Raw genomic sequence first — 26,630 nt, 5'->3', positions numbered from 1 at the left:
ATTCATGGAGGCGAGTTCAGGCTTATTTTATTACTTTTTATAGGAAATGTTTTTTAGGGGAACATTCCAACTCTCAGGGCTCTAAGGGCATCCTTTGTAGTTTTATTTACTGTGTGTTATTATCTTATACAGTAAGTAGCATAATAATGTAAGATCAGACCCAAGTTATATTCAGTTGGACTGTTTAGTGATCTGCCCTCTGAATTAGTACTGTTTTATTTATTCAGAAACTCTTTTAATTTGGTGATCTTTAAAAAATCTCAATAAATAGGACTATGGAGTAACCTACATCCAAAGCATCCAACTAGAGTTTTTCGAGGGACCTATATTGTACTTCACTGCCAGCAAAAGTCTTTTGACTGGGCACTCAAAGCAAATTGTATTTCCTTTTACCAGTCCCTGTGCTTTTCTTATATAATATTCACATCATAAAAGATATTTATGAACTCCAGGGCCATAGCTCCCCATCCTTGGATGGCTGCCTTGGTGGCTCTGGCCCTTGGTTTTGATGCAGACTGGCTGTGCCTTTCAGCATGACTTAGTCTTTGCTATGTGGCAAAGCCAAGATGTTAACATTCATCTTTCTTGTTCTCTTATAGGCAACCTTTCTTTATACATTACAAGTTAAATATTTGCTCAATCAGGTAATTATTTTGGTCCTTTTTTTTTCCTGGGAAACCAGTGGGAATCTGTATCTTTCTGAGTTTGGAAGCCCTGAAGGCAAGGAAATTCAAAGAGACAAGGAAGGAAATTGAAAGCCTGCTGCCTAGGAGCTCCTGGGATGAGTACATGTTTTCATGTTTTGTGTGCGGGATTTGGGTGTTGAAAGGTTAGTTAAGTGATTTCAGGCAAAGATTCATTATTTATAGCTCTGGAAATTACCTATCTAATTCCCATTGGAAATATTGTCACTGGCAGGTTAAAATGAGAGCTGTAGTTTTCTTTGGCTCAACATTCTGGCCCAGCTCTCTGGAGTTGAATATTTGCCCGTCTGCTCCTTAAGAGAGAAAGAATGTAGGTTCAGGGCTATCTCTCAGACTCTGGGGAGCCAGTCTCCATTAAACCCTTTCCCAAAGGTTCTCTATCTCTCACTGGAGACATGTCAGTACAAATTGAAGGACATGTCAGTTCTGTCAGAACTCTGAATATGTTACTAACAGCACTGTCCAGAGGTCCTGGGATGGTTGCCCTGACTCACAAGTGTGCATTTAGGTTGAAAGCATATATAGAACTACTGACTTTGCTCCAGAAAAATTCAGGTCATTGGAGGTACTGGCTGTAGATCATGGTCAGACAGTAAGGGCTTCCTAACTTTATGTAACAGGAAAAGAGGGGAGAAAGAAAGTAGGAGGGTTTTTGTCTATTTTATGTCTAAAAATGAAGATATGTTCTATTAACAAAACAAGAACATTCTGAATCTTTTTAGTATTAAGATTAAACTGTGAAGGATCTACAGTCTCCGTCATCCACTCATAACCATTGAGTTGAACTGACTTATAATGATCCTTCGGTGGGCTTTCAGAGGTTCAAAATGATGAGGGAGGAGATTGTCCATTTTCTGTAGTATGACCGTTGGTGAATTTGAACTGCTAGAGAGGAACTGCCTTTGGGTTAACACTGCAATTTTCTGTGGGCCACACTACTAGAGCAAGAAGGAAATAGATATTTTTGAGTTCTGGGTTATGATCTTTCAATATATAACTTCATTTACAGCACCATAGGAATTCATCCACTCCAATACCTTCTTTCTTTTGTCAGTCTCTGGCCAAATGTGATCCCATTTTGTGGTTCTGACATGACTTAATTAAGAATTTGGATGTGAAATCCCTTTTCTCTAATGTTCTGAAGCAGAGAGAAAGAACTTTTGGGAGTCATGAGCTGAGAGGGTTATGAAGTGGATTGTGGGGGACGGGTAGGGTTTTTTGAGGCAGAAAAGATAGCAAAAAGTACCGCAGAGAGAAGATGTCATTCATGAATATGCAAAATATGGGGGGTGTTTAGGATAATGTGGCATATGAATTGGGTGATACTAAAGAAGGAACACAGGGGATGATAGAATTTATGAGGTAGGCTAGACTAGGGGAGTTCTGGTGGTGTAGTCTAGAGACTGCTGTGCTGTTAACGCAGAGGCCACATTTCTCTGGTGTTCAAATCCACTAGCCACTCCATGGAAGGAAGAAGAGCAATCTCTTCTCAGTCTTGGAAATTCATTGGAGATCGGCTAGGTATTGATTCCAACTCAGCAGCAGTAAGAGAGGGAGACACACTTGCACAGGGTCAGCTTGAAGGGGACTTACTGAGGATTTTACTTTGTAGAAAGCAAATTAACATACACGGGGAGAAATGAGAGTAATGGATGGGTTGTGTGCCATTGCATCGACTTTTGTCTCATTGCACCCTCATGTGTCACAGCAGACACATGTAGTTTCCTGCTCCACATGATTTTCTGAGTTGTAATCAACATTAGAAAGTTCTAGTGGCCTAATGGGTTGCACTGCCAACCCAGAGGTGGTTGTTGTGTACCATTGAGTCAGAAATGACCCCTAGCTGACCCTTCTGCAGGCTTTCAGAGGCAGTAAATCACGCAGGAGGAGATTGTCTATCTTTTTCCCCAGGGAGCAGCTGGTGGATTTGAACCATCCTCCTTTCAGTTCACAGTGCAACTTCTTGGATAGCCCTGGTGGTCTAGTGGTAAAAAGTTGCACTGCCAACACAAAAGTTGGCTTCTTTATGGGAGAAAAGGAGTCTTTCTCCTGCAAAGCTACTGTGTGCATTTAAACAACCAACCTTTTCCTTAACAGCTGAGTGCTTAGCGTTGCCAGGGTTTCTGGTTCAGACCAGAGATGAAGGTCTACAATGAACTAAGAATAAAAGCAAAAGGAAATGTAGCAGAGTGAATTCTGTAGACTTAAGTAGATGGTTGGCTGTGGAGAGTGGTGTAAGTAGCATACAAAGTTTCCACCTTGGAGGCCCAACTTAGGAAGATGATTTGTTGAGAGGAAAGACAGCAGCCTGTTTCTTGCAAAGAGTCATAGTTGCAGTCATTTATCTGAAATGGCCAAGCTGCTGCATGCAGAATAAAGCCAACATCTAGAAACTGGCTTTCTTGGGATGAAGGGAGTATTTGTGACTGGGAATAGTCATACACCCTTGGAGAGGATACAGGGTGGAAAGAGCAGCACAGTAGCTGGAGCTATTATATTTCTAATATTCCATAATACTTGAACTTTTAGGGTGGGGAGTTGTCTTCATTTCTGAGTGCTGCTTTAACAGATACACAACAAATGAGTGACTTTCAAAAATACTTCATTATTAGCAAGTTGGAACTGACTCCTAACTGAGCCTTCAAGCAGGTATTCTGAGGCTGTAAGTCACGGGGGAGGAAATTGTCCCTCTTTCTTCTTTGATACCACTGATGGATTCAAAGTGCCTGCTATTGAGTTGGCAGCTCAACTCCTTGCTTACCAGCGTGTTCTTAGATTATAGAAATTTCTGGTCCCTGTTTCAGAGGCCTGTGGACCCAGTTCAGGGAACCAGTTCTAGGGAAGCCTTCCTTACAGCTCAGGGGGAAGGAAGGTCCTGTTCTCAACTTCTGTGCCCTGGCAGGCCTCATTTTCTTGGAGAACTGTTGCTATCATCTTTTTTCCCAGACTCCTGTATCTAATCTGTTCTGTTTTCAAACTCAAGTGATTAGATTTCTAACATGCCTGTATTGGTATAACCTCATTAACATAACAGAGAAAGCCCTATGAAATTACATCCACAGCATAGGAATTAGGATTACAGTACATATTGGCAAGGTGGCAGGGTGGGAGGAGGGGTGCACACAATCCAGCCTGGAACAAGAGCTTCTGCTCTGCTCTGAGCGGATTTCTTCTTCAATTGTTCCCCATGGTGTCAACATTCCCTAAAAGCCTGCAGGTTTCAGAAGTCTCATTCTGTTGTTCTTGGGTCCCTGTAAAGCAGTACTATCTCTACAACAGTTGACAGCACTACTTTTCCTTCAGTTGATTTTTTATTTATTTCCCTGCTGTCAGTTCTTTTTCCCAAGGCAATTCAACACTACAATAGTGTACATGTGTGTGTTTTGTAATACTGTCCTGAAATTTAAAGCTGATCATGTAACTCTCTTGTTAAAATGCATCAATATCTCCAGATCAATAAGTGGCCCACATTGTGGTCAGCTGAGAACTTGGTCCTAGTCCCACAGACTGTTGTTGTTTACTGTAGAATTGGAACCGATCCATAGCTGACCCTCTGGCAGATTATCAGAGGCAGTTAATCACACAGGAGGAGATTGCCCATTTTTCTTCCATGGAGCAAGTGGTGGATTTGAACTGCATGCCTTCAGGATTTCAGCACATTTTCTTGCCACTAGTCCACCAGAGGTCCCATAGACTGCCAGGAAAAAATATTGACTCTTAGTCATGCTATTACTGTGCTACCAAAGGCTACACCTCTCTTCCAACTTGAATCTATCACCAGCTCCATGGGAGAGAGGTAGACTATCTTCTCCTTTGTGATCTACTGCCTCTGAAAACACACTGGAGGTTCAGCTATGGGTCATTTCTGATTCTACTGCAATGAATGAGTGAGAGAGTGTCCAGAAAGAAGCCAGATTTATTGACTTATCACATTGAGTGATACATTACGTGAGAAAAATCATGGGACATTTCTGAGTATATCAGTAACGGAACAAAGATTGTTAATAAAATGTACTGAATAAAGATGGAGTGCAGAAGAAATTTTAACAATGCCATATTTGAAGGGCTCAAAGCAAAACAGGCCAACAATGAAATGCCAGCATCAGATTTAAATTTAATTGGGCTTGGCCCTATTTCCTTGAAGTCTTTAAGGTTAAGATGGTTGAGTAATGTAGAGATTTGTAGATTATGGTCTAGAACACTGTACTTGGGTTGGAAATTGAGCCTGCTTTTCTGCATTAGATATTTATAGTCTAGATTATAGAGAACAGTTTTTCAGAGAGTAAGGAAATAGTTCTTGTTCCGAACCACCATGTCAACTCATAGTGACCCTGTGAATAGAAAATCTGAATCTTGTCCTATTCTGTGCCATTCTCACCATCTCTGACACACTTAAGCCCATTGTTATAGTCATCATATCATTCCTTCCTGTGAGTCTTCCACTCTTATGTTGACCTTATGCCTTTCCAAGCATGATGTCTTTTTCCAAGGTCTATCCCTTTCTAATAATATACCCAAAATATGTGAGATGGAGTTTCACTGTCCTTGCCTCCCAGGCACATCTTGGTTTCACTTTTTCTAAGACAGACCTTTTCATTCTTTTGGTGGTCCACCAAATATTCACTACTTTCCCCCAACACCAGAATTCAAAGCCATTAATTCTTCTGTCATTGCCCAATTTTCAGATGCATAGTGAACAGTTGAGAAAACAATGGCTTGCATCAGGCACATCTTAATCTTCAAACTAACGATCATTACTCTTCAGTATTCTGGAGAAGTCACTGACAGCAAATTTTTCCCAACGCAATATTTCTCTTCTTGACTAATGGTATCATAGGTGTTTTCTTAGGCTTCCTACTAAGGCAGCTAGAGCCTGAACTGTGTGAAGAGAGAAGAAAACAGCTGTTTGGTGATTCTAAAGATGGTGTGTGTTCTTTCCACCATGTTCCAGGGAATCATACTGCCTCAAATCATAACTGGAGTCACAGCCAACCTTGTCAATGTCCTCACCAACTATCTGTTTCTCCATCAGCTGGGCCTTGGAGTGATGTGAGTCCATTTGATTCTCCATGCAGAGAGTGTTTTATATGCAGTTGTTTGGGGAGAAGAGGGAAGATCATGGGGCCTTTGATTGGTTTAATATTGTGTATACATGTGATCTTCTTCTTATCCCACTCTGGAGATATACTTTCAGACTGATGCTCCTCTGGGAAGAAAAAAATGCTGGCTCCTTCTTATCAAGGGCTGCATTGCTCCTCTCATCATTGCTGAGGCAGGGAAGAAAGGAGGACAGATGTCTCTCTCACGATGTTTGTAACTTTCAGGGGTTCTGCACTGGCAAATGCTATTTCCCAATTTACCCTGGCTCGCCTCCTCTTTTCCTGCATCCTTTGGAGAAAATTACATCAAGCTACATGGGGAGGTAAGGAATGCCTTTTGCCTTCCCACTTTGACACTTGTCTTGTTCCAGCCAGATATCTAGGCATGTTGATAAATAGGCTGTCTCTATTCTGACTACAGGGTGGTCCTTTGAATGCCTACAGGACTGGGCTTCCTTCTTCCACCTGGCCATCCCCAGCATGCTTATGCTGTGCATCGAATGGTGGGCCTATCAGATCGGGAGCTTCCTCAGCGGTCAGTGAGAGAACAGACAATAAATATGGTCTTGTTTAAGAGTTAAAAACCATGGTGGTGCACTTGTTAAAGTGCTTATCTACAAACTGAAAAGTTGATCGTTCTAATCCACCAGCTGCTTAGTGGGAGAAAGATTTGGTTGTATGCTTCTATAAAGATTTACAGCCTTATAAGCCCACTTACGTATTTCTACACCATCCTACATGCTTACTATGAGTCAGAATCAACTCAAGAGTAGTGGGGTTTGAGTCCAAGGGCAGAGGTCCCTCAACAGTGCACTTGGTTAGTGTGTGTAACTGGTGGTTTGAACCCACACCATGGTGCCTTAGCAGAAAAGCCTGTTGGCCTGCTGCTGACCATAGCCATTGAGAGCTCTAGGAGAGCAGTTCTCCTCCAAAATGGGGTGCCCACAGCTAAGCAGCAGTGGGCTTGGCTTTTTGGCTGATCCAGGAGCAAGGAGTTACTTATCTCTTATCAGGTATCCTCGGCATGGTAGAGCTGGGAGCACAGTCTATTGTGTATGAACTGTCTGTCATCGTGTATATGGTAAGTGCCTTACAGCTGATTGTGTGAGAGATGCAAAATGTTTTCCACACTTATTATTCCAAAGCAGTTCTTAAATACATTAAAAAATATTTAAAAAGTTAAAGTTGAAAGTAAAGTTAAAGCCAAGGAGGATCCTTTTGGCATGATTAATGAGAGGTTTGGGCAAAACCTTAAATGACTTTTCCTTTTCCTAACAGAGTTCACATTTGAAATATTTCACTTGCACATTTTCCCCCCAAAATGAGAATCTTTTCCAGTTGTCACACACAAATGTCAGGTGGGTAACATAAAGGAGTGAAGGGGTGGGTGTAGCACTGCAGGCTACTTGAGCCCATGGAGTTCCTGGCCAAAGAAAAGGGTTACTGTGCTTTGATGTTAATGGAAAGGTCAGAAATCCAAGTCCACTCACAGGTGCCAAAGGAGAAACTCCTGGCAATTTACTTTAGAGAAATCAGCATTGACAACCTCCAGCACATCATGCAGATGACTCACCATGAGTCAGAATAGACAGAAGAACAAGTCGGGTTGGTACTTGTGTCTCACCAAGAAGTCCGGGTCCTGCTGCTACTACAGGACAACTGCTTTCCAGACTGTAGATTCTTTCTCTTCTCCCCTTCACACTCTCCCCACCCCTGTGGAATTTCTGGTGGCCTCATCCATAAGGAGTTGCACTGTTAACCCAAAGGTGATGCCCCTCAGTGGTTCAAACTCACTGGGGGCTCTGCAGGAGAAAGAAAAGCAGTTCCTCTCATATCATTTATAACCTCCAAAAACTGACTAGAGGGTCAGCTGAATTGATTTCTACTCAGTTCCTACTGAGTTTGAGGGGTTTTTTTAGTTTCTTCTACTACAAATAAACAAAATGAAAGACTAGACCTTTTCACAAAAGCATGAATTTATTAGAGAGATTGCCTTTGCAAAGGGGAAAACATGGGGGGGGCGGTTCAAAAGGATACATTGGGAAAACAATTTTAAAATAAAGGAGAGATCAGATTAAAAAAGAAAAAAACCTCAGAGAGGAGGTGGGATTTCAGGAACTAGTAAATTAGCAGAAGTTCATGGTGTTTATTTACTGAAGGAAGAAGGGGTTTAGAATTGGCCCATAGGGTAATTAGGTGCATGCCCCAACATATCCTGTCTGAATTTTAATTTTGGCTCTGCATGTAATTTTGGACAAGGGTTATAACTTGGTTTCCAGTAGAGCTACGGAAGCCTACAGGGCTTGAATTGGTCTGTCCTGGGCCCTGGATTCCATTATTGTTGTCGGTGCTGTCAGAAACCAGGAATCTTATCACATGCAAAGGTCTAGAATACTAGAAGTTAACAGTTTATGGCTTTGAAGCAAATATCAGAATGTCAAGAGGACCTGTGGGCTTTCGTTTTCACATAAGCTCTGCTTTTCTATATCACTGTCTAGTTCTGATGCCTTTTAATACACTGAGAGCTTTGCATGAACCTCACTCAGCCTTGTTTTCGTGTAGTGAAGTCCCAGGATTCCTTGTGCAAATAAGATTTGTGCCAGGTGAACAGCAACAGAAAGATAGAAAGATTGGCCAGTGACAGATCTCCCGGCATTAGCTCGGAAATAATAAACATGACTAGGTCAAGCCTTTGTTAGGAGGACATGTGAGGAGTTGGGAGGAACATGAACTAAAAGATAAATTTATTAGAAGAGTTACATCTTGAAGAGCAAGATGGGCCTCTCCCAGGAGCAGAGTTGTAAGAAGGCCCTCCGCTGAGCATGGCATCTCTTATTCCAGTTGCTGGTTCCACAGTTTGAGGTGTTTCTGGGCTCAAGGTTAGGCCTATGAGATGATATGATGGACTTTTCAGGGGATGATGTGGGGGCATTTCCAGTCCATTGCTCCTGATGTTATTCATGCAGCTGAAAAGGTGATTAGATCATGGTGCATGGCAGAAATGAGGCTGCGCTGTGATCCCAAAGGTGCATGGCTCAAATACACCAGCTGCTCCACAGAAGGATGGGCAGTCTCCTCTTGTGCGACGAACCGTGACTGAAAACCCACTAAAGGGTCAAGGATGGTTCCAACTTAAAGGCACATGACAACAATAACAATATGACCTTAACAAGCCTGAGACCAGTACCTTAGTTTTGTGTGCCTGGCAGAAAACAGCCACTTGCCTGTGTATGGAAAGAATCAGAAGTCAGATTGACAATGCATTCCTCTGGATGGAGTGGATGGGGAGGGGGCACAGTCACCTTCATGCTATTGTCTCCTTTGAGTTACATTTCCTAGAGTTCTTTTATTTTTCACATAGAGCTTTAGCATCTGTCACACACTGGAACAAAAGGAACACTAAAAGAGCCTGTACCACCAGCCCCCCGCCCCCCCTTTAGATGCACACCTAACTAGAATAAAAGTAAATTCTCTCTGTCATCACCTGTTGAATTAATCCCCCTCCCTCCTGAAGTTGCACTTTTTGTCTTTTTGCCTTTATCTATTACCATCCTCCCATTGATAATACTGTTTTGTCACTATAGATTAAAAATAGCTTAGTAACTGTGCTGTTACTTCTTATCAAAGAAACTTGTAAACACTATTTTGCATGAAGACAAGACTTTATGCAACTTTTCATTTGACTTTGTATAAATACCAAAAAGATGTAGCCATTGATTTTATTTCAGGAGGAACTGCACTTCTTGGACCCCATTCATATTCCTCTTCTTTTCTTGCTTTTTCTTTTTCTACAGTGTGCCTAATAAAATTACTTTTCTTGACTTTTTGAAACTGATAACAGTGGTTATGGAGTGTTTTTGCTTTCCACCTACAATATCAGACACAGTAGAACACGGGCTACTGTGTTAGTATGTTGCTGTTGTTTGGTGCCATTGAGTCAACTTCACCTTTGAGGAATCTTATTGCCAAAGGGATGATTTCTAAAGAGATCCCAGGACCTCTTCGAGTAAAAACTAGAAAGTTCTGGCTCACGTGCAAGACTCTAACAGAACACTGCAACAAGAAAGACACTGACACTGGGTGAGAGCGAGTGAAAGGAACAGGTTTATTAGACGTTCATAACAGACTATGAACCGGTCAGGACAGACTAACTCAATCCTTATATGAGTGTATATATGGTTTTCAGGGGGGTCAAATTTACACACCTTTATGGTGGTGTACAGCTTCTGATGGATTTGTGGTAGTCCTAGGACTCTGCTCTCCACTAGTCTCCTTTTTTAGACAAGTCTGTTTTCCTTGTGTTGTTTTGCCACCATTTCACATCACTATCCAGAACAGTTCCTGTTTTATTTACTTTGTTAGTGTTTCCTTTGTCATTACCTATCATTATGAACTACAAATCTAAGCCTTGTCCTGTTCTGCTAGTGCCTCACAATCATGCTCACACCCATTGTTGTCACTGTGTAAATCCATCCCACGCAGTGTCTTCTTCTTTTGCTGACCCTCTACCTTTACCAGCATGATGTCTTTTTCCAAGGACTGGTTCCACCTGACAACTCTTTCTTCTAGGGACCACCCTTGTTGCATTTCTTCCAAGACAGATTTGTTTATTCTTTTGGTAGTCCACGGAATATTCAGTGCTCTTCAACCAGCAAGATTCAAAAGCATCAATTCCTTCTTATTCCTATGAAGAATTAAAATTACATCAGGTTGCTGGGGTGTCCTCCCTGTGGAATGCATGCGAACACCACTTTAGCAATGTAAACACTCCCCCTCCCAAAACCCTGTGCCAGGATAGTGAAGAGGAAAGGGTGGACAGAGTGGGTAGGAGGCCCAAGTTATCATGCCACAGGGGATAGGAGGTGTCAGAAAAGTAAGGAGAGGGAATTGAGCTGAGTGCTGGCAGGGCAGGGCAGGGCAGGGTGACAAAGGGAATACAACACATGCACAAAAAAGGTCATTCCCCCAACGTACTCTCTCATGTTACCTGCATACTCTCTTGGGCTCTTTTGGGTAAAATGCTTGTCTTTAAAATATTGTTCTAAAGCAGAGCATCCAAATTATAGACAGAATATGGAGACAAATTGGCCATCCATTTCCGAAATAACAGTCCTTCGAAAACCCTATGAACAACAGAGCACACTTAGGTTAGACTACAGGTATGGCACTGGAGGCTGAGCCTTCATGTTGGTAATCACAAAGGAGGAGAGAGAGTTGCAAACAGACTAATTATTGGAATGTAGAATGTGAGAAATATGAATGTAGGAAAATTGGAGATTGTTAAGGAAGAAATGGCGTGCATAAATATTGACATTCTAGACATTGGTGACATGAAATTGATTGTCCTGGGACATTTTGATTCAGACAATTATATGATCTATTATGCTGGTAATAAGAAGGTGAGAAAAAAATGAGGTAGCATTCATAGTTAAAAAGACCATTTCTAGAGCCATTTTGAATTACATGTTGTGAGTGACAGGATAATATTAATATACATACAAGTGAAACCTGTTAGTATCACTATCATTCAAATTTATGCACCAACAACCAGAACCAAAGAGGAGGAAATAGATGATTTCTACTGAATCTTGCAATAGGAAATTGACTGAATATGCAATGAAGATACAGTAGACTTGTACACCAATTTTCATAGCAGTGTTATTCACCATAGCAAGAACATGGAAACAGCCCAAATGTCCAACCACAGTGGAATGGATTGAGAAATTATGGTACATTCACACAATGGAATACTATGCAGAATACAGGAGCAATGATTTTGAAAATTATTACCTAACATGGGAGGGACTGGAGTGCATTCTTCAAAGTGAACTAACTCAGTCTCATAAAGACAAATACTGTGTAAGACCATTATTGTAGAATGAGTATGAGAACCCAAGGAGGGGAGGTGGGAGCAGAGGGGTGAGGATGGGCAAGGGGGAGAGGTCTTAATCATAGGGTCACACAATTTGATGTGTGGAGATAGGGCTGGGTAAAGGAAAGGGGGAAAATCCGGTAAGAAAAATAATATATACAAACTTTGTAAGTAAGCCAGTATAAAATAAAAAACTTTTAAAAAGGACACATTAGTAAAAATGGGTGACTGGAAAGCAAAAATTGTGAACAAGGTAGTCAGGAAACATAGACTTGGTGACAGCTGTGAGTCTGGAGACACAATAGTAGAATTCTGTACAATCAATTGGTTTTTCATGACAAATTTTATAAGAAACATGAATGGTGCCTTTACATTTAGACTTTACCTGATGTCCTACACAGGAATTAAACTGATTATATATGTGTGGGGGGGGAAGTCATTGAAGAAGCTTAATATCAGCTGTGAAAACTAGGTCAGGTCATCAACTACTTGTATGCAAATTCAAACTGAAGCTAAAGAAAATCAAATCCACAAAAACCAAAGTTTGACCTTCAGTCTATCCCACCTGAATTAAAAGACCATCTCAGGAACAAGTTTGAGGACTTGAATAGTAATGAGCAAAGACCAGACGAGCTATGAGAGAATATCAAACGTGAAGAATGCAAAAGATCATTACAAAGGCAGAGAAGGAAGAAAAGACCAAGATTGATGTCAGAAGAGACTCTGAATATTGCCCTAGAGCACCGAGAAACCAAAGCAAATGGAAGCCATCAAGATGTTAAGGAACTGAACAGAAGATTTCAAAGGGCAACATGGAAGACAAAGCAAAATATTATAGTGAAATGTGCAAAGATGTGGAGTAGGAAAATAGAAAGAGCCAAACTCGCTCAGCATTTCTTAAGCTGAAGGAACTCAAGAACAAATTAAACCTTGAGTTGCAATACTTAAGGATACTGTGGGCAGAATGCTGAATGATGCAGGAAGCATCAAAAGAAGATGGAAGGAGTACAGAGTCACTATACCAAAAAGAATAGTCTGGAACAGAAGAACTTCATGAAACAACATATGATCAAGAGCCTGTGATGATGAAGGAGGAAGTTCAAGTTGTTCTGAAGGAATTGGCAAAAAATAAAGCCCAAGAATCGATGGAATACCAATTGACATATTTCAATAAACAGATGCTACCCTGGATGTGCTCACCAAGTTGTGCCAAGAAATCTGGAGAACAACCACTTGGCCAACTGACAGGAAGAGATCCATATTTATTCCTATTAAAAAAAAAGTGACCTGACAGAGTGTGGAAATTATTGAACAATATCATTAATATCACATGCAAGAAAGATCCTGCTGAAAATGATCCCAAAACTACTGGAACAACACATCAGCAGAGCCTGCCAGATGTCCAGGCTGAGTTTAGAAGAGGCTGTGGTACTAGGGATACTATAGCGAATATTAGATGGATCTTGGCTAAAAGCAGGGATTACCAGAGGAATGTCTGTGTTTCATTGACTATGCCAAGGCATTTAACTGTGTGGATCACAAGAAATTGTGGCTAACTGAGAAGAATGGGAATCCCAGAACACTTAATTGTGCTTAAGCAAAACCTATACTTGAGGGCACCTAACAAGAAGTCAAGCCTACTTTATTTTCCTTTTTAATCATTTATAAATATTGTGCTTCATTAATGTACATTGCATTTTATTCACTCTTTCTTATACATTGTGTTTTATATCATTATTATTATTGATCAATGCCTTTTAGCATGTCTCAGCAAGTCCCCATTGCACCTGGCCTGTTCCTTCACCACCTCCCCCCCATCTGTCCACAAATCTCTGCTGCCCTACTAGTTTTTCCTCTCCTCCTTCTTCTGCCCCACTTCTCCCCTCCTCCCTCATCTTTTAACTAGCTATAAATTTCTTGTTCCTGGTTTTTTCTAATTGAGATACCAGAGGGAAGGGTTTGTACCTGAATAAAATGGTGTATGCAGGATGTAAGATACTTTCTCTTGTCCTTGCATCTCCTAAGCACAACGTTTATGTTTGTTTCTTTCTATAATAAATTCCTTGCTTGCATGTTAAGCTGCTTCTTTTACTTCATTATTCTTCTTTAGTAAAGAGAAGAAGAATCTGGATTGTAAATAGTGTGACTACATTACTATATCCCACTGCATATCCTATGAATTTTAAACCAGTTCCCTGACTGACACAGATGATCAAGTATCTGACTATGGGCTGAAAGTGGTAATTCAAATCTGCCCACGGATATCTTGGAAGAAAGTCCTGCTATTTCTTATGTAGAAAGTTCATAACTACGGAAACCTATGGAACAGCTCTACATGCATCACTATAAGATGGAATCTGCTGATGGCAGCTGGTTTCTAGGTTAAGAAGATAAGGTCACATGGCTGACAAATAGCTGAGGAAGGACTTGAACTGAGAATATCTGGCTTCAAGATCTCTATTATTTTTCTATTTTTAATCTTATTTTTATTTTTATTTTTTAAAAAAAATTTGATTTGCTCACCAAGTTTGCATATATTGTGTTTCACATTATTTTTCATTCATATTGTGTTTCATACAATCATTCCCATGCATTATGTTTTATAAAATCAATCACAGTTGGACCTTGCCCATCATTACCCAGTCTTTTAAGGTCCCTTCCCATGTCCTTCACCCTCTCCCTCCACCCACCAAACAGTGCAACCCTGTGGTTTCACCCCTACCCATCCTCCCTCCCTGACTCCCACTCCTTCCCCTCTTGAGTCCCCATACATGTAAACAGCCCAAATGTCCAACTACAACTGAGTGGATTGAGAAATTGTGATACATTTGCACAATGGAATACTATGCAGACTAATGAGCAAGGATTTTTTAAAATACTATATTATTTGGAAGAGACTGAGAGCATTATGCTGAGTGAACAAACTCAGTCTCATAAAGACAAGTAGTGTGTAAGACCATTATTATCAAAATAGAAGGACAACTAGTAAAACAGGATCTCTTCTCTTCTAGAGTTTTCTCTTTAAGGGCCTTTTTGTTGTTTTCTGGCAGGCTTTGTAGCAGCAAACTGTCTGTTGGGCACTTGAATGTTCACAGAACAAGGAGAAAGATATGCCAGAAAAGCTGTTTTGGAAAGACTATGCCTCCGAATGTTGTAGCAAAACTCTATTTAAGCGTCTTACTGCTGCCGCCATGTTGACTACTCCGGATTGCCAGGATCGCTTTTCTTAAACACATTCCGCAGCATGTTCTTTGGCATCATCCTAAATTCTCTCAGTTCTCTGGCAACATTGCTATCAGATTTTTAATCAGTGTTAGGAAAAAAATTGTTCATCACTTTTGGGTTCTGATTTATAAACTTGATTTTTAAATGGTCTTTCTGAGACAAAAGAAACTAGATTGGATTTGAGGTAGCAGCCCATCCCACCCAAGAAAGGGTGGACTATGCAGGACCCTCCCTGCTCTGTGGTTTCCAATCAGGAATTACCTTCAGAGCCTGGGGCCCCCAGGTAGGCACATTAGTCATTTTAGTCTTAGAATTTTTAATGAAACAAGCTTTACCAGCATTTTCGTTTTCTAAAGATGCTGCATAACAAATAACAAATAAATGGTTTTAAAGAACTGATATTGATTTCCTCACAGTTCTAGAGAGTATAAGTTAAAATTAGAGTCTTGGCCCAAAATCTTATCAGTAGTCCTGGGCATTTCTTGGCTGTAGAAAACTCTCACACATCCTGTCTTTTCTTGTATGTGTATGTCTCTGTGTCTAATCTGTTCTTTTCATGACCCAGAAGTGTTTAAATTTAGAATCCACTTTACTCAGGCAAGATCTAATTGACACAGCCAAGAAAATCCCATTTTCAAACAGGATTACATTGACAGGTATGGAGTTAAGATTTCAAAATCTACTCGTTGCTGTTGTTGTGTGCTGTCAAGTAAAAATTGACTCATAGCTGACCCTCAAGCAGCTATTCAGAGGCAGTAAATTACATGGGAGGAGACAACCCATCTTTCTCCCTTGGAGCAGCTAGTGGATTCTAACCCTGTGCCTTTGGGTTAGTAGTGCAACTCCCTACCACTAAGCCACCAGAGTTCCCTTCAATATTTGGGAAGGCACAAGTTAATACATAATAGTCATTATGGTATGAAGCATGATTGCCCTGTTTCCTTTTCTTTCAGGAAAGCAACTATTTAGACACAGAAGTGAAAGCAGAGAGGCACATAACTTGTCTGGCCTCACTCTCTCATTGATGGCGATTTCTCTTCCTTATAGATACCTACAGGTTTCAGCGTGGCTGCCAGTGTCCGGGTTGGAAATGCTCTGGGGGCTGGAGACATTAAGCAGGCAAAGAAATCTGCTGTGGCCATGCTGATCACAGGTGGCCACTCTCATTTCTTCAGTTCTTCACCATGTTGTTGCTGCACTCAGGTTTCCAGAAAATTTTTTCTCAGTTTGCTGTTTCTTCTTCTGTTTTGTTTCCAGAACTCTTTGCTATTATCTTTTGCATCCTGTTGTCAAGCAGTAAGGATCTTGTAGGATATATTTTCACTACTGACAGGTGAGTATTGCCATTTCCATAACAAATCCAACAGAAGTTTTCTTGAAATATGAAAGCTGCTAACTAAAAAGCTGCACCTTTCTGGCAGTTTGAGTCTCTCAGAAGCTTCAAAGGAGAAATATAAGCAATCTGCTCCTGTGTGATTTGCCTCCTCAGAAACCCAAAGGAGAGGCAGCAGAGAGCTGGCTCTGACTTGAAGGCAGTGAGTGAGTGATAATGGATCAGTCTAGTCTGACAGATGTTTTCATACTGGCCCTTCCTGGTTGTGCGACTAAGTAGGGTGTGTGAGTTATTTGCAAGATCAGAAACTCAATCAATGTTACTGGGGAAGAGACTATTAAATAAACTCAGTAGGAACGGATTTATACAAATCCCAAACTCACTACTATGAAGTTAATTCTGAGCCTGTGACTCTCCATCCTGTTTTTGAGGCTGTAAGTCTTGCCAGGAGAAGACTGCCCATCTGATTCCTGTGGGACCTATGGTGGATGAAAACCATTGGAGGGCATGGCCTTGTGGTTAGCAAGTGAAACACACTGTGACCCACACTGTATTTACAGGGCCCCCTTTTGACATCGCTGATACCACTGATTACATTTTCCATTATTTCTTTCCCCATGGGATTATGTTAGGTCCCATCAAGTCGAGTATGACTAATAGCAATCCCACGAACAACAAGTCTGAACCCTATCCTATTCTGTGCTATCCTCACCATCTCCAACATATATGAACCCATTGTTTCAGTCACTATATCAAACCATCTAGTTGAGAGTAACATTTATTTCTTTTGCTAACCCTCCACCTTTCCTTGCAACATGCCCAAAGTATGTGAGACAAAGCTTCACCATCTTTGCCTTCAAGGACACTCTGACTGCACTTTCTCCAAAACGTATCTGTTTGTTCTTTTGTCAGTCCATGAAATATTCAGTACTTTTCTCCAACACCATGGTTCAAAAGCATCAATTCTTTTTCTGTCATTCTTATTCATTGTTCTGTTCTTGGTAACATAGCAAGTGTTTGAAAAGACCATGACCTGAATCAGGTGCTCCTTAGTCCTCAAACTAACATCATTGATCCTCAGTAATTTTAAGAGTTCTCTAGCGGCAAACTGTTCCACACAATTTATAAAAATAATGAAAATATTTATTCTTTGATCCTGTTTGGAACATTTTCTTCTATTATTAACCAAGTATGTATAACAAATGGAGTTTATACAGGATAATTCATGCAACATATCTATTATGGTAAAAAATATCCCATGTGTCCATCTACACACAGTAAAATGACTATTTAAAGAATGGGGAAGTTCTTTGTATAGCGATACAGATAGATTTCCAGAATTGTTAAATAAAAGAAGTATAAACCATCACTTGGAGAATGTTAAGTAATAGAGAATAGTATGTATTTGCATTTGCTTCTGTTTTCATTAAATATTAAATAAATACAGAAACTATTAAAAAAATGTTCCCTGGGGATGAAGGTGGAACTGGGCTGGGAAAGGTGCCAAAAGCAGGCTTTACTCAGTCAGCTTTTCCACGTGATTTTTTAAAAAACACATTGCTAGTTATCCTTCTATTTTTACAATTATGGTCTTCTATGTGGATGGTAGTCCAAGTTGGGAATAAAGGGGTGAGATGGGTAGGGGGGATATCACAGCGTCGCACAATTTGGTGGGTGGATGGAGGGGGTAAAGGAAATGGGAATTATCTGGTGGAGACGTGAAAAGACAGGGTAATGGTGGGCATATCCAATAGTGATTAGTAGTTCTACTATCTTTGCTTTTAAGAAGCACTCTACTTTTCACTTCCTCCAAGACAAATTGATTTATTTCTGTAGTCCATGAAAATATCCCATGGTCACATTTTAGATTCTCTTCCTATTCCTGATGCACTTACTTTTTCTGCTGTTTCAGGTGAATAAAGACTAAGTGTGCTTTGATGATCATTTGCAAACTTGTAAAATGGTAGGCACTATGCAAAAATTAGTTCATAGAATAGAAGCACATTATTAGGCCAATTAGCTGGAATGTCCCATGAAACCCTAAAACTTCAAATCGATTTCTTATTTCTCCATTCAACAAATAGCAGGCAGTGTCCTGTGTTTAATTGTGACTAGTCATTTAGAATCCTGAATGATGTGAACCATAAAATGATACTCTACAAACATAAAGGATGGCAGTTTGAACTTGTCAGAAAGCCTCTTGGAGGAAAAATGTGATGACTTGCATCCTAGCAACATTAAAATTCAAGACTCTGCCTATAGTAGTTAAGGCCCCTTTCCAGGAAATTCATTCTGTTAAATAGAACTCTGGCCCTTTTATAGCTTGCCAACTTTGGTTCCGTAGAGAGAAATTCAGCTTTTACTGTTGTATCTTGAGAGACTGATACAGACTTGGTCTGTGGAATCTGTGTTGAAAGGATAGTAAAGGAACCCACAATTTCTTTGAGGAGGAGACTTAAAGGAGCCAAATCACTGGAATTAAATGCCTGCAAAGAGCTACATATGTTTTCAGACATACAATATATAGTTGATTTCATCTGCAAATCAAGACAGTAGATTCGTATCTGATTAGGATGTGTGTTGAAACTCATGAGGCATATCAAGCACAGAAGCCAGACCTTGCTGAGCCGGAGCAGAAGCTGGGTCTAAACTGGAAGCTGTTTCTCCTTTTCATATTTGTCTTCTACTAATCTCCATGTGCTTGGTTTTTCCAATAGAGAAATCATTGCTCTGGCGGTTCAAGTTGTTCCAATTTATGCTGTTTCCCACCTCTTTGAAGGTCTTGCAGTAAGTATTGTGTAGTATTACCTTCAATGCGTTTAACGATATACGTATTTCTTCTAATTAGAGTGAATTCAAATGAAGAAGAGGGTCTAGATGGTATGTTGTTGTTTTTGTTAGGTGTTCCTGAAGTCACTACAACTTATAGGGCTCCTATGAACAACGGATCTGAACTCTGTCCTATCCTATGACATGCTGACCATTTCTGATGTGCTTGAGCCCACTATTATAGTCAGTCTCAGTCCATATTGTCGAGGGTCTTCTTTTCCTTCGCTGACTCTCTGCCTTTCTAAACATGATGTTCTGGTTTCTCTTGACTACCTGCACAATGGATGTTTCACCATCCTTCTCTTTGGGATATTCAGTATTCTTCTCCAACACTGCAACTCAAAAGCATCAATTATTCTTCTAGAATCCTTATTCATTCTCCCACTTTCAGATACATAGACAGTAATTGAAAAGATTATAGCTTGAATTTGGTACTCCTTAGTCATTAAACTGATATCATTGCTCTTAAGCACTTTGTAGAAGTTCTTGAAAGCAGATTTTCTCAATGTAACACATATCTGATGTCTTGACTGTTGGTACAAAGGATATTGCTTGTAGATCCAAGTAAGATTAATTGTTGACAATTTCAGTCTTTTCTCTTCCTATCATGATGTTGCCTGTTTGGCCTAGTGGTAAGGAATCTTAATTTTTTAATTTTTAGATGTAAATTGGGAAGGGTGTATGCCAGGGGTGTGTCCTGTTTCCATACCTTTTCAACCTGTATGCAGAACAGATTATCCTGGAGGCTGGGCTCTATGAGGAGAAATTTGGGGTCAAGATTGGTGGAAGATCTATCAATAATATGCCTTATGCAGATGACACAATGACACAACCCTGCTTGCTGAAACTAAGGAGGACCTGAAGCTTTTGCTGCAGAAGGTCAAGGACTGCAGCTTTCAATATGGATTGAGGCTCAATGTCAAGAAGACAAAGATTCTCACTACTGGACCAATTGGCAGCATCAGTATAGATGGTGAAGAGATTGAGATTGTTCACAGCTTTAGTTTGCTTGGCTTCACAGTCAACACTCTTGGCACCAGTATCCAGGAAATTAAAAGACATATTGCGACGGGAAAGTCTGCTGTTAGAGGCCTCTCAAAAGTACTGAAGACAATGGTGTCTCTCTGGAGACCAAGGTGCATCTGATACAGGCCATGGTCTTTGCAATCACTTGTTATGCATCAGAGAATTGGACAATGACTAGGGAGCAGAGAAGGAGAATTGATGCCTTTGAGCTGTGGTGCTGGAGAAGAGTATTGAGGGTGCCATGGACTGCTAGGAAAACAAACAGATTCATCCTGGAATGGGTTAAACCAGGTGGCTCCGTGGAGGCAAGGATTCTGAGGCTTTCTCTAACATACTTCGGACATGTTGTAAGAAGGGACTAGTCATTGTAGAGGAACATCATGCTTGGTAGTGTGGAGGGGCAGCGCAGGAAGGGAAGGCCCTCTATGAGGTGGATTGATTCAGTGACTGGGGTAATCAGGACGGGTCTATCAGAGACAGTGCAATTGGCACAGGACAGAGCAGAGTTAGGGCTGTTGTACATAGGGTCACTATGAGTTGCAAGCAACTCTACGGCATGTAACAACAACGACAACAATCCTTATTGAAAGCTATAGTCTTTGATCTTCTACAGCCAACACTTTAAGTCCTCCTCACTTTCAGCAAACGGTTGTGTCATCTGCATAGCACGGGTTCTTGACAATTCTTCCTCCCTTCCTATTACTACATGCTTCTTCATAAAGTCCAGCTATTCAAATTATTTGCTCATTGCAAATACCTTTTTTAAAAAATAAAAAAGTCATATATTCACATGGACCTTACCTAATGGACTATATGGAGTCAGGTTGACTAAATCCGTGAAAAAAATTGTTGGAGAAACAAAATCAGCAGTTAAAACTGGGCCAGGAGCTGACTATGGAACAGACTATCAAATGTTCATGTGCTCAATTGCATCAGGCTCAAATGGAAGCAGAAGAAAATGAAAAGAAAGAAATCCACAGAAACCAAAATATAAACTTGAGTTTAGCCCACCTACATTTAAAAACCATCTCAAGAATAAGTTTGAGGCATTGAAAACAAATGCTCAAAGACCAAGTGAGTTGTGGAATGACCTGACATCAAGGATATAATCTATGAAGAAAGCAAAAAGTTCATTGCAAAGAGAGGGGAAAAAGAAAAACCAAAATGGATATGCCAGATGAGACTCTGAAAATTGCACCAGAGCCCAGAAAAGCAAAGGGAAGAAATTCCAAAGTAAGAGAGATTAACAGAAGTTTTCAAAAGGCAGCTCAAGGATATAAAGCAAAGTATTGTCATGAAATGTGTAGATAGCGAGCGATAGAAAATAAAAAAGGGAAGAACTCACTTGGCATTTCTCAACCTGAAAGAACTGAAAAACAAAACAAAACAAAACAAATTCAAGCCTTGAGTTGTAATACCCAAGAATTCTATAGGCAAAACCTGAATGATCTTTTTCAAAAGAAGATGGAAGTGACACACTGTACCAAAAAGAATTGACTGACAGAACCATTTTAGAAAGTACCATATGATCAAGAACCAATGATAATGAAGGAAGAAGCTAAAGCTATACTAAAGGCATTGGCAAAAAAAGAAAGCCCCAAGAATTGATGGGATACCAACTGACACATTTCAGCAAACAAATGTAGCCCTGAACATGCTCACTAGGCTGTGCCAGGAAATCTGAAAGACAGCTGCCTGGCTGAAAGAGATTCATATTTGTTCTCGTTCCCAAAAAAGATGATCTTACAGAAAGTGGAAATTATTAAATGATATCATTAATGTAAGACACAAGCTAAATTTTATTGAAGATTATTTTAAAATGGCTTAGACAGCACATTGACAGAGAACTGCCAGAAATTCAAGCTGGATTTCAAAGAGACAGTGGCACCAGGGATATCACTGCTGATGTTAGATGAACTTGGCTGTAAATGGAGAATACAAAAAATAAGTTTATTTGTGTTTTATTGACTATGCAAAGGCTTTTGACAGTGTGGATCACAGCAAATTATGGCTAACATTAAGAATGGGAATCCCAGGAAACATGATTATATTCTCTAGGAAACATAAGGTGGAGGGTCAGAGAAGGAGAGGAAGCCCCTCAATGAGAAAGACTGACCCAGTTTCTGTAACAATGGACTCGAGAATATCAGAGATGGTGAGGGTGGCACAGGATAGGGTAGCATTCAGATCTGTATTTCATAGGGTTGCTATGAGTCTTAGTCAACTCAATGGCACCTAACTTCTACAACAGAAGATAACAGTCCTTTAAAAGCATTGATAATGATTAAAGACTGGCCAGGTATTATCACTGTTCATACTGATGGGATGTTATCTGTCTTACAGTGCACTTGTGGTGGAATTCTGCGAGGAAGTGGAAATCAGAGAGTTGGAGCCATTGTTAATGCCATTGGATATTATGTGATCGGCCTTCCTATTGGTATTTCACTAATATTTGCAGCCAAACTTGGAGTATTAGGTAAGCAGTTGGATCTTAGTTAACCATGGGCCATGGAATGACTAAATGTTTTCTTTTTTAGAAGGCTCAGCTCTGGGGCTTTAGTGCTTTCTTACATTCTTTCTGTGCTATTTGCCAGAGGTAATGAGAAGGGTCAGGATATGGCCTTTGTACATGGCCAGGACCCCAGGGTTTCTTTTTTCATAACACAGTTGCCATCAGTACAATCTACCACACTGACATCCTTAATCAGAAAAAGATGTCTTTTCTAGGTATCTACCCATCCAGTGAGGGAACTCTGATGGCCTAGTAAGTAAGGACTGCCACCCCAAAGTCAAGTGGCTTGGATCCACCAGTTCGTTCAAGAGAAAAAGATAGGCAGTCTCTTCCCTTTTGATTTACAGACTGACAATCCCTGGGTCAACTATGATTCTGCTCTGACTTGATAGCACATAACAACAACAACTCATCCAGTTAACACATTCTTATTCAAGTGGAAGAGACAGTAACCACTGCAGATGAACCCCAATATGATCCTTAAGTGCCCCCCCACCTTGTGTAGTGGAGCCCTGAGGTATATCTGCAAGGTGAAGCTAGTGTACACTGACTGGCCTGAGGTATCTGGGTCAGACTTGGTGTAACTCTTCTAGAACTAGTAGGTAGTTGTATCCCTCCTAGAACAACATGCCCTGGTATTAGTCCAAGATGAATGGCAGAACACATGTAAAGTGTCTATCCCATGTAGCTGTGCTCTCAGTGCCACCTCTGTCACCATTTTACAGCCTCCACTTCCCAGTAAGTACATTTTTCTTAGTAGGGAATGTCATAGGTCTCTCCACAAAGGCTTGGTGTATTGTGCATGATAGTGCAGAAGGTTGGAGGCACTTCTTCATGAGCATATTAGATTCAGAGAAAAGAATATTTTATCTGAAATCATGAAAGCTGCTCTTTCAAAACGTAGGGATATAACTTCCTTGCTAGCTTTGATTTCTAAAATAATAACTTAGCATGGGCAGATAATAAATGATTATATTAAACTTGGGCAGGTTATCTTATGAATAGAAATTGGCTTTAGCATGGTTATTTTCAACCATTTTAAAGTAGTACTTGGCAGGTTCAAAGATGTTAGGAAGATATCAGACACCTAGAGAAAACTTCAAGTTCATTATGTTGCATATTTTTCTCAAGCTCAGTGATATTTTAATGAAAAATATGAGAGATTTTCAAATAATGTAATGGCCAGTGTAAAGTTCACTGAACTTGAATGGTGGTGCAACAAATGATGACATTGAATTTCTGGCTTTATTCATATTTTGGATGTGCTGGTGGAAAAACTAATGGAAATATTAGAAGAACCTACTTAAAAATTGGGATTCATCCATGTTCCAAGTACTATGTTAGTCTTCATTCATTTTACAATGGCTCATATACTGTGTTCAAGATAGAGGGCTTAAGAGTCACTTATGAAAGAGATGGCCACATAAGAAGGCAGAAAGGCAGATGCCAGTTCAAGCTTTACTCAACAAAGACATCAGAAAACGAAAATAATCCTGAAATGCTGACAAAAAAAGGAAGAACTGAAAAAAAAACAATAAGAATACAGATGGACAATAGTGCCATAAACAACACAGCATTCCATTTTTGAAAAGCTGATTATTTGCTAAGGGAACCAGTATCTGAGGTGGTACCCACACCAGCAGCTAGCTGATGGGAGATATGATACTTGTTTTTGTGCCTGGTGGCAGTCTTGGCTCTGCATACCAGACCCATGCGCCATTTTGTATTTGTGCTAGAAAAGTTTGTGTGGTCTGAAAGTCAGTCTCCTTCCGGGAACCAGAGGACTAGCCTGCAGCCATCCCCCAGATTAACTGGGCCACTACCTTGGCACAGCGTTCCCTTCACTGAGCTCACCATCCTTGGGGATTTCAGTTCAGCAGTGATTATCACCTCACAAAAGCCATATCTGACTGTGCATCCACCAACACCCACCCTTTAGACTGGCAAATGCACATTCGCTAGCCTAGCAGGCTATTTGAGGGTCCTCTGATACCAGTAGAAGCTGTCACAGATTGAGTGCCACACTAGATTAATGAAGCCACTTCCTCTGACTGGGACCATTCCCTCTTTCAGGGCAACCCACTCTACACAGTCCATGTTTGTTTTTAGAGGAGTGTGCCCTTTGCAGAGTGGGTCACCCTTGGACATTTCAGATTAGCAATGATTGTCTCTTTACACTGGACATATCTGACTGGACTCCCTGCCTACATCTATCCCCTAGACTGGCAAAGGAACCATCTTTAACCAGGCAGATGAGCCTAGACTTCTTTGAGGCCAGCAGAGACTCTGCCCCAGGCTGAAGTGTAGGAACACCTCAACACACCTTAGGTCAGAAGAGGTGCTGCCTATAACCTGGCACATGTGTTAGGACTCTGTCACCACACAGACACATAGAAACGGATCTCCTTGGGCACATCAGCTCTGATCTTGTGCTGGATTGGCAAGTACCCTGTGCAGCCCAGACAGCTCATTTTCTATTTCCTAAAACAGTCATGTTTGTTTTGTGATATTTTATGCTTGTTTGTTTTATAGTTAGCTCTTATGGGTAGGACACTTGTCAGACTATTTACTGTAATGTGGTGACTCGTGTGTTGCTGTGATGCAGGAAGCTTTATCGCTGGTATTTCATACCAGCAAGGTCAACCGTGCTACACAGGCTTAAGCAGGCCTTTCAGTATAAGACAGACTGGCCATCCACTTCTGAAATAACAAACCTTCAAAAACTCTATAAATAACGGGGGATACAGTTGGATACAGTGCTATAAGAAGATTCCCTCGGGTTGGAAGACACTTAAAAAATGAGGAGAAACAGCTGCAAGCATTCCTTAATAATTGGAACATGGAAATGTACAAAGTATGAATCTAACAAAATTGGAAGTTGTCAAAAACAAAATAGAATGCATAAAGATTGACATCCTAGGAAATAGTGGGCAGAGATGAAGTGATATTGATAATTTTGAGTCAGACAATCATATGATCTATTATGCCAAGAATGACAAATTGAAGAGGAGCTATGTTACATTCATAGTCAAAAAGAATATTTTAAGATCTAGCCTGAAGTACAATACTGTAATAGGATACTATCTGTATACATAAAAGGAAGACATGTTATACAACTATTATATAGATATGCACCAACAGCTAAAGCCAAAGGTGAAGACCTTGAGGATTTCCACCAATGCAGTTAATATGCATATTTTTATTATTATTAATAATAAGTGGTGAATGGAACTATTATTAACAATTATTAGTAATTCATAATAACTATATACATAGAATTACTATAATTATGATACTAATAAGTGTCAATATAATAACATAGTAATAAATTAATAATTATTAATAATAATTGGTGACTGGAATGCAAAAGTTAGAAACATAGAAGGACTGGTAGTTGGAAAATACTGCCTTGGGGACAGAAATGAGGTAGAGAGCAAATGATAAAATTTTGTATACTCAGTGATTTAATCATTGCAAATACCTTTCCCTTCCTTCCTTCCTTCCTTCCTTCCCTCCTTCCTTCCTCCCTCCCTCCTTTCTTTTGTTTTCTCTTTTCTTTTCTCCTCTCTCTCTCTCCCCCTCTTTCTTTCTCCCCCGTCCACTCTCAGACCTCAGCTCCCTCCCCTTCCCCCCATAGACTTTAATTCATACCTTACTAGTTATTCTTCTACTTTTACAATAATGGTCTTATGCAGTATTTGTCCTTATGAGACTTAGTTAGCTCACTCAACATAATGCTCTCTCACCTCTCTCATGTTATATAGTATTTTTTAATTTATACTTTTTATTAAAAATTACTTATCATTATAAATAAAATTATCAGACTGCTACTTAAAATCTACATGTTTGCTATGCTTTTTTAAAAATAATTTTAATGAACATTTACAGAAAATTTGGATTTCCATTCATTCATTGCTGCACTTCTCTACCCACCCAGTCCTCTCCCCCCACCCCCCCAGTTTGCTCCCCCCATTTAAAAGTAAAAGAAAGACTCCCTCCCTGGTACACAATCCCCCTGCACCCCTCCCAC

The 26,630-nt window shown here is 40.2% G+C and overlaps 1 protein-coding gene across 1 annotated transcript in view; it reads left to right on the top strand.

The window, feature by feature from the left end:
* LOC102872147 (multidrug and toxin extrusion protein 1-like) overlaps nt 1-26,630 on the top strand; it is a 102,444-nt gene that overhangs the window by 44,801 nt on the left and 31,013 nt on the right. The window contains exons 6-14 of the mRNA XM_006901211.1: nt 600-644; nt 5,656-5,753; nt 6,029-6,126; nt 6,225-6,338; nt 6,817-6,884; nt 15,948-16,053; nt 16,158-16,233; nt 18,951-19,020; nt 22,432-22,564. Of these exons, the coding sequence (XP_006901273.1) occupies nt 600-644; nt 5,656-5,753; nt 6,029-6,126; nt 6,225-6,338; nt 6,817-6,884; nt 15,948-16,053; nt 16,158-16,233; nt 18,951-19,020; nt 22,432-22,564 (808 nt within the window). The remainder of the gene's footprint in view (nt 1-599; nt 645-5,655; nt 5,754-6,028; nt 6,127-6,224; nt 6,339-6,816; nt 6,885-15,947; nt 16,054-16,157; nt 16,234-18,950; nt 19,021-22,431; nt 22,565-26,630) is intronic.

The sequence above is a fragment of the Elephantulus edwardii genome, unplaced genomic scaffold (genome assembly GCF_000299155.1).
Source record: "Elephantulus edwardii isolate Elephantulus edwardi_28Jun2011 unplaced genomic scaffold, EleEdw1.0 scaffold00314, whole genome shotgun sequence".
NCBI lineage: Eukaryota > Metazoa > Chordata > Mammalia > Macroscelidea > Macroscelididae > Elephantulus > Elephantulus edwardii.
The sequence above is the reverse complement of the archived record's forward strand: the minus strand, read 5'-3'. Positions and strand labels throughout refer to the sequence as shown.